The sequence below is a fragment of the Malania oleifera genome, chromosome 3 (genome assembly GCF_029873635.1).
Source record: "Malania oleifera isolate guangnan ecotype guangnan chromosome 3, ASM2987363v1, whole genome shotgun sequence".
NCBI classification, from domain to species: domain Eukaryota; kingdom Viridiplantae; phylum Streptophyta; class Magnoliopsida; order Santalales; family Ximeniaceae; genus Malania; species Malania oleifera.
Window position 1 is genome coordinate 23434824 of NC_080419.1, and position 8347 is coordinate 23443170.

Consider the following 8347-nt stretch of genomic DNA (forward strand, 5'->3'; position numbering starts at 1 on the left):
CGTTAGCCTCTATGTGTGCCTTGTGTAAGAAGGAATTAATGTGAAGGAGTCGATAATCTCTTTCTACATTGTCATTCTAGCAAGCAGATTTGGGCTCTTGTCGATGAGAGGATGTTAAATCACATAGTCACGCCTAATACCTTGACATCAATGTTTTTAGCCTGTAATTTCTCAAAACTTAAGGGATGTCTTAAAAGAAAGAAAACAACAATTCCGACAGTTATATGTTGGGAAATTCGGAAAGAGAGAAACAGAAGAATTTTCAAGGAGAAATATTCAACAGTCTCAATTGTGTTTGACCGATATTTATCAAATCTATTTCATTGGTTTAGGTTCAACGCCCCTCTGTCATCCTTAGATTAAGAAGAGTTTATTTGTATTCTCATTGATTTGGGAGGATGATCATAATCACGTCTCCAACCATTGTATTTCTTGTCTTGTTCAAAGAATCCAAGCTACTTGCTTGAATTCTCCTCTCTTGAATGATATTATTATTATTATTATAAAAAAAAACTATTTTGACACAATACCGTCATAAGACACGCATGCAGGCGGATCCATTACGTATTGCACAATTTTGAAAGCTACTAATTAATTGGAAATACACTGCACTCGTACAAGTCATTTTCTGCAACCCTTTTCTCTAGAAAAACCTCCATACATCTCCATTTTTATTTTCCTATCCCCCAAACAAAGATTCCTAGAGTGGGGTAAAGAGTTGGAGAAAAGGAATCAGGATTCCCCTCAATCCGATTACGCCCACAACAGATATGGTTCTACACTACTTCCACACTCCCAAACACCCTGACCCCCCCATGCCACTGGGTCGCACTTCGTGCAACCTCACCTACACCTATGTCCAAACACCCCCTAACTCCTATACCCAAAACCCCTATATATACCCTACTCTTCTTCCTTCAAGTAATTCATCTCCCCGCCTAAGTCCACTCTCTTTCTCTTTTTCTCCAGTCGAGAAAAGAATAGTAGTATGTCGGGTGTTTGGGTGTTCAAGAACGGGGTGATTCGGCTGGTGGAGAACCCGGGCGGGGAGTCGACGGGATCGGGAACTCGTCGGAAAGTGCTGGTTTACTTGCCGACGAACGAGGTGGTAACGTCGTACGGGGTGCTGGAGAACAAGCTGAGCTCGCTGGGGTGGGAGAGGTACTACGACGACCCGGAGCTGCTGCAGTTCCACAAGAGATCCACCGTTCATCTCATCTCCCTCCCTAAGGATTTCGGCAAGTTCAAGTCCATGCACATGTACGATATCGTCGTCAAGAACCGTAACGCGTTCGAAGTTCGGGACATGTCGTCGTAGCCAATCGATCCATGCATGCATGCAGGCAGCTAGCTAGTTAATTCGGCAGCTAGCTAGCTAGCTAGCTTCAATTCTTCCTTCCATTAATTATATACATAAATTCCTGTTGATTTGCGTGCTATGATTAATCAATTTACCCAATTCGATCTCATTATCTCTCTCTCTCTCTCTCTCTCTCTCTCTCTCTCTCTCTCTCAATCTGGGATAGACTTCGATCGTAAATTGACTAGTTATCTCTAGCCAAAGGTGTTTGTTTGTAAATCAAGGCTTAATTTCGTTAGGAATTAAATTTAAAATATATGAGTTGACGGCTCGATTAGAACTCATCCTTAATATTTAAGTACGGAGTAAGGGATTATCTGTCTTTATTTTTTCACTTATTTGTTTATTTTGGGGTTTTGGCCATGTGGGTAGGCGTGTATATGTGAGTGAGAGAGAATGTAGGTGAATTATGTTGAAGCTTGTGGGCTATTTGTCTCGGGAAAAAAATTATTTGTAGGGTAATGCATGTAATTGCTTTGCTTGGTGTCTGCAAATTACTAGCTAGCTACCCTAAGTTTGTGGGTAGGAGTGATGATGATGCAATGGAAATTAAACTAAATGAGCTTTTAATTAATTAATTAATCATATTATCGGATTAGAATTTAATTAATTTATATATATATATATATATATAGAGAGAGAGAGAGAGAGAGAGAGAGAGAGAGAGAGAGAGAGAGAGAGAGAGAGAGAGAGAGAGAGAGAGAGAGAGAGTAAATAGGTAGCTAAGTTGGTAGGTAGGTAGCTACTCCCATATATGCATGCATCTTGATGAATGATGGCAAGGAGAGACTCAGCTGGTTCAAATTATCTATTGACTGAATCATCCTCTCAACAAATATACAACTTGCCCGCTCCCCACCCCCAAAAAAATGACCTCTTCTGGATATCTAACGTTTTTTTTTTTTGTTTTTTGATAACCCGGAGACTTCAGCCACTATCACGCCATTTTGAATACTATGGGCGGGGGTTAAAGCAGCCCGCCCATTGACGCACCCTTGGTAATTCATCAGAGTAAACTTTCATGGGAGAATTAAACTCGTGTTGTTGGGATCATCAAAATCACAAGTCACCCTTATCATTTGAGCCAACCCGACTGGACATATATCTAATGATTTGTTAATTACTTCAACTTTTATTTATATGTTTTAAACTTCTTTACATATATTTTTATGAACGTATATTTATAAATATCGTAGTTAGATATTTATATAAAATATTATTATTTAATTAATGAGTTGGATTTTTTTTTATTTTAAAAAGGGAAGTTCAATCTTTGGAAGTAATAAGGTAGGATGGAATTAGCTACAGGGAGGAAGTACTTGATGCGATTAGCTTTGCTTAGTAACAACGGAGAGATGCCATGTGTTAATATTTTATAATTAACCAATTAGTGGACTCATACATATCCCCTCGGCCATTTATATATATGGCTCATTCTCATTGTGGGCTCCTGCATATGCCTTAATTCTCTCCCACGTACATAATCAAATCAATCACAATCCCCATATTCATAATTAACAATTATTAATAAACAATCTACACCTTAATTAATAAAAAAATATATAATTACACACACACACACACACCCTAGTGTGTATTTTCAATTTGAATTTCCCAAATTAAATTGTCCAATATATACAAACGTGTATATATGTAGCTAGCTGGCTACCATGAATTTAGGCTAAAAGTACTAATGAGTATAAAACTAATTAATTAATAATGCTTGAGATGAATTGAAATAAGATAAATTAATTAAATATTTAGATTTCGATATGACATTATGTCGCGTATTCATAGGATACGACCTTACCTACTAGAACATGCATATATAATATGACTATATGTTTACCTAGATACCAATAGCGCAATGAAATTCTTCATAGAAAGGAAAATACATGGTGAGCTTCCAAATAAAAAATAATCTCTCTTTTGATTTACAGAATCAAACCTAAAATGGAATTGTATTTCTTCTTTTGGTTTGTGGAATCAAGGGGGTATATGATTCTTGTGAATGACATGACCTTAAATTAAAGCTCGTAGAAGTTTTAAAGAATTGACGTACTGCATGTAGAGAATAATTAGCAATAATCACATTCATTTGAAGAGACATCTCTTTAAACGGTGTAGTTTGTTTGAAAAAGTATCATTTACAACTTAATGTTTATAAATAAGAGATTTTTTTAATGGTAGGTTTAGCAATTAAATCAAATGACAATTCATTCTTTCCTCCCTCTCCGTACATGGTGATTGATCACCAAAATCATTACTAAAAATCAACAATCATCATTACTACTCGGATCATATTAGTGGTGTCAACTTATTATTAATGATGATTCTTATATCGTTACTACTATTTCATATCTTAATATTGAGAGGAAGAGTCACGAACCATACAATGAGCACAGTAAAAGAAAGATATCTCTTTCTTATGGAAATAAAAAAATAAAAGGAATTTTAGGGACTCCTCTTCCTCATTTGCGGAGGTCCTTTCTAGATGTCTTGATAATCTATTTCTATGGTTTAGATCATACTCTCTTCTCGCAAACCTGAATAGGGAAGAATTATAATCAATTTTGTCCGATTTAGGAGTTCAATGGGGGCCTTCTTCAGAGTGAGTGTAAGCCTCTCTACGGATTTGTATGATTTGTCGCAGGCCTGCTTTTCCTGCTACAGATTGGGGGTGGTCTTGGCTTATTGGTGGAAAGCCCACTGTTTGTGCTGCTGTTGCCACGATCACACTTCAGATTCAATTTCTGGACTACGACTCATGGTTTGGGAGATATGTTGTGGTTCTCTTTTTTAAGTGTTTGAAGCAGCCTATTTTTTACAATCGCTATTTCCTTTAGTTTTTCCAGCTCATTTTGCTACCTTTTATTGCATTGGGATGTAATTGTCCTGCTCATTTTCCTATTGTATTGTTCCTCGGTTTGCTCATTAATGAATATCCTTAGCCATTATCTTTTAAAAAAAGAGAAAAAGATATCTCTTTCTTAATTAGTAGAAACTTTATAAGGAGAAATGGTGTATTGAGCTACATAATAGCAAGTTTTCATTGGATTTAGACTTGATTTTTCAGGATACCATTATATATTAGGCTTAAATTTAGAGTTTATTACATGGAAACAATAAGATTAGAAACATAACTTTGAAAAGGCACAAGAGGCCATGGAAAAGGGAGGAATTGACGGGCACGAAGTGAATAGTGCAACACATATGCATGCACACACAAACACACGCATATATATTAGCATTTCTCTCTTTTACTATGATTTTATTTTTGTTGAAGTACAATTTTTTTTTTTTTTTGTATTTATGATTTATTCTACCATAATTTGATTATCTTGGATGCAACAATAAAAAACATATTCGTCATTTTGAAAAATTGTTTCCATATCCATCCTCCTTCAATGAATTCCTCCTATCTTTCTTAGTCACAACTACATACATTATTGTGAGTTGACTTCAATTCTCTTCTTGAAGTCAATTTTTATCTTTTAATAAATTAAATACCCTACCTTTCAACAAATAATATCTACAATAACAATTTTTTTTTTTGTCAAAACAATGTCTAGATGCATGTTTGCAACTTACCCAAGTCGGCAATGCCCCTACCTGACATGATCAGCTTGGTATCTTTGCACTGAAAAATAATTAAACAAAAACAAACAGCAGGAGGACAAATAACTCCTGCATGGACAGGCTGAAAAGATTTTCACGCTACTCTTCTTTTCTTTTCTTTTCTTTGTTTTGGGGGTGGGAGAATTCCACCGTCCAACTTGGGCATGACAGGTACAGGTATTTTGAACTCTTGTAGAACGTATACGCATGTACGTGCATGCATGTAGATATAGATTACGTACAAAAAGCAATACGTAAAGGGTACGTACCATGCCGAAAATCCAAATAGCATGTGCATGCATGCTTATTTCCCTAGCTACAGCTAGCCAGTATATATATATATATATATATATATATATACACACACACATATAGCCGCCCAGCTCGAAAGTTAATAGAGACTATATATATATATATATATAAAGACATGTCTCCTCTGATCAGAGAGTGCCTCGACCCAAGCTAGGTTGAGTCTATTGACGAAGTTCATTGTCACTGACGACTCTCCTCTCATCTCCGCCCTGCTGGATAAGACACTTATCATCATGTGTCTATTTAACCCTTCCCCCAAAAAAGAAAGCGATCTTTTCTCCCTCTCTCATGCTAGTCCACGCCCATTCCTAGCTAGCTACCTCCCTCATTATATTCATTGCATGGTCTACCTCAAAATTCTTTCACACACACACACACACACACACACATATATATATATATATATACTCTCTCTCTCTCTCTCTGTATTGGGGGGGGGGGGGGGGGAGAGGGGGATGGGCAAGTGGCCATTGCCATGTCTTGAAGATGTTCCAAAAGAAAGAGAGAAGTTCAATTATTCTTGCGGACAGAAAAGAAGGGATGTAGGGGCGGGGGTATGGGGAGGAGGAAGTAGCTGGCTAGCTATAGGCAGATAGCTTGAGGTTGCAGTAGGAGGATCGATTGATTGATCCTATCCACGTAGCTAGATAGAAAGATAGGCATATGCATATGAACATATGGAGGCCAGGGCGGGAATGGCGAAGGAGAGAGATCCCATTTGTCTTGTGGTGAGTTTTTGATTTCGATGGGAATGGGAATGGGAATGGGAGGCAAAGAGCTAGCTTTTGTCTTGTCATCACTTATGTGTTCATATGCCATTTTGCAGAGTGGGCTTTGTACATTGCTTGAATTTTCCCGACCAAAAAGAGTTCCACATCACAGTACTCCCAACAATATAATTCCCCCATTCCACCATGTCTAACCCCATGCCACGTGTAGTGGATGGCTTTGGACACGTTCCCCCATCCTCTTTCCAATGATTAAGGACTCCCCATTATTCATGTTATACATTAAATTTGAACCTTTGATCCATAGTCTTGCCACCAAAATTTTTTTAGGTCTTTTTTTTTTTCTTTTTCTTTTCCTTTTACCTCTTTCTCTTTTTCCTCTATTGATTTTTCACTAAATAATATTTTAAAAGACAATCCAAACTCAACAACTTTATATCACTTTCTTTTTCAATACTTTTATATTATAAAATTAATTTAAATTATTAGTTGTTGAAGATTAAAATTAAACTTAACGGTGACAACAAAATTTGACGGCAGTAGCTCCACTAACCCCAGCCTACTGTTGTTGAATTGCAGTAGAAAATAGGCAACCTACCTTCACCAATCAGCCTACTTGTTTGAATTTAATCTTACCTACCATTCATCATTTGCTATAAATAGATGTGTGTGTGTGTGTGTAATGTAATATATGGTGTAGAGAGAGACATTAACCAGTGAGAAGAAGTGTTTGTGTATTTTGTGTAATGACTCGAAGAATAATGATATTTAAATAATAATTATAAGAGAGGAAAATGAAAACAGTAACAGAAGGAGGCAGCTGATTTCGTCAACGACGTTACACTTTGGGGTGTAATTCAAGAAATTTTTCCAGGCCTTATTGACGAACACAGGGGTTTCATCGATGAGGGTTCTTCAAGATCTTGTCGACGAGAAGATACCGAGAGAAGATTTTTGGGAAGTCTGAAATTCATTGACGAGGGTGTAGGTTCGTTGACGAACTTTCTACAGGACTCGTCGACGAGGTGACGTGGCTCGTCGACGAGTCCCGAAGTATAAATTGCCTAAAACTTAGTTTAAACGTAGAAAAAATCAGAAAATTTCTTACTCTCTCTCTCCTCTACTGTTCCTCTCTCCTCTTTCTTCGATTTTGGTTCCGCCGTTTGCCGGATCGACAATCTGAGGCCACCACGACGCTCATGGGGAAGTTCTCTCCAACTCTACTGGAGCGGATCGTTGGTGGAAGCGAGTAGAAATTCATCACTGAGTTGAGGTAAGACTTTTTATGTCAAATTTGGTCTTTTCATAGTTATAGGAAACGATATTCACGTGAAATATCGAAATTTAGTTTTGAAAATTGTTGGTTTCAGGGTGTTATTCGGGGAACCCTGCGAGTGCAGGATCGGTATTTTAGGGGGTTTCTTTCCAGTGTCAGGTAAGGGAGTAAACTAAAGCAGTGATTTTCAATGCAAATTATATTATTATTATTATTATTATCATTATTATTATTATTATTATTATTATTATTATTATTATTATTATTTATTAGAAAATTTATTTTCAGGAAGCATGTATAATATATGTGAGGAAATTGGTAATAATGCATGTTTGGGAAAATACTGCTATTATGTTGAAATGTACGTATATTAGTATGAGATGCCAGAAAATATGATTTTTGAGTAAAACGTATGGTTCTATGCAGTACTGTGTGGCATGAATATTATTTTGTGTGAAAATATTATGATAGGGAAATTTTATGAATAAGCATGTTTTCAGGAATTATGAAATAATGTAGTATATGATAATTTTGAAGTACATGATAAATGACTTATTTACTCAAAATGATATGTATGAGATTTTCGGCGCAAAGCCATGTATTTATATGTTTTTGGCGCAATGGCGTGTTTATGAAATGATTCGGCATGAGGTCGTGTTTACGAAATGTTCAGCGCAAGGCTGTATTTATGAAAGTATAAAAATGTTACCAATCCATTTATGTTAAATGCTATATTATCATGTATTATATGTTATCAGAACCTAAATGTTAGTTTAATTCAGTTCAGGAGCACGATACCGTAGCTATATAGATCAGATATCTATGTTTAGATTGATGCTAACCACCCCACGAGGGGGTGAGAGATGGATAGTCGATATGACTTTCAATGTAGAGTTGTAGACATCCACGTGGCAGTCCAGACCAGGGTGTGGTGGGCTCATTGTACTTACAGACATTTTTAACTTGGCAGTGGTCGACCAACCATTGTTGGTCCTGCCTTCGGGCTGCACAACCTGTCATGGGGGGTAATACATGACATTAACTAACTATTCA

The 8347-nt window shown here is 36.7% G+C and overlaps 1 protein-coding gene across 1 annotated transcript; it reads left to right on the forward strand.

The window, feature by feature from the left end:
• The first annotated feature begins 930 nt into the window (after nt 1-930).
• On the forward strand, nt 931-1469 carry LOC131152139 (flowering-promoting factor 1-like protein 3). The gene has a single exon (XM_058103813.1). It carries the CDS (start codon nt 989-991, stop codon nt 1316-1318), a length of 330 nt encoding a protein of 109 aa, XP_057959796.1. The 5' UTR covers nt 931-988; the 3' UTR covers nt 1319-1469.
• Nucleotides 1470-8347: the final 6878 nt, after the last annotated feature.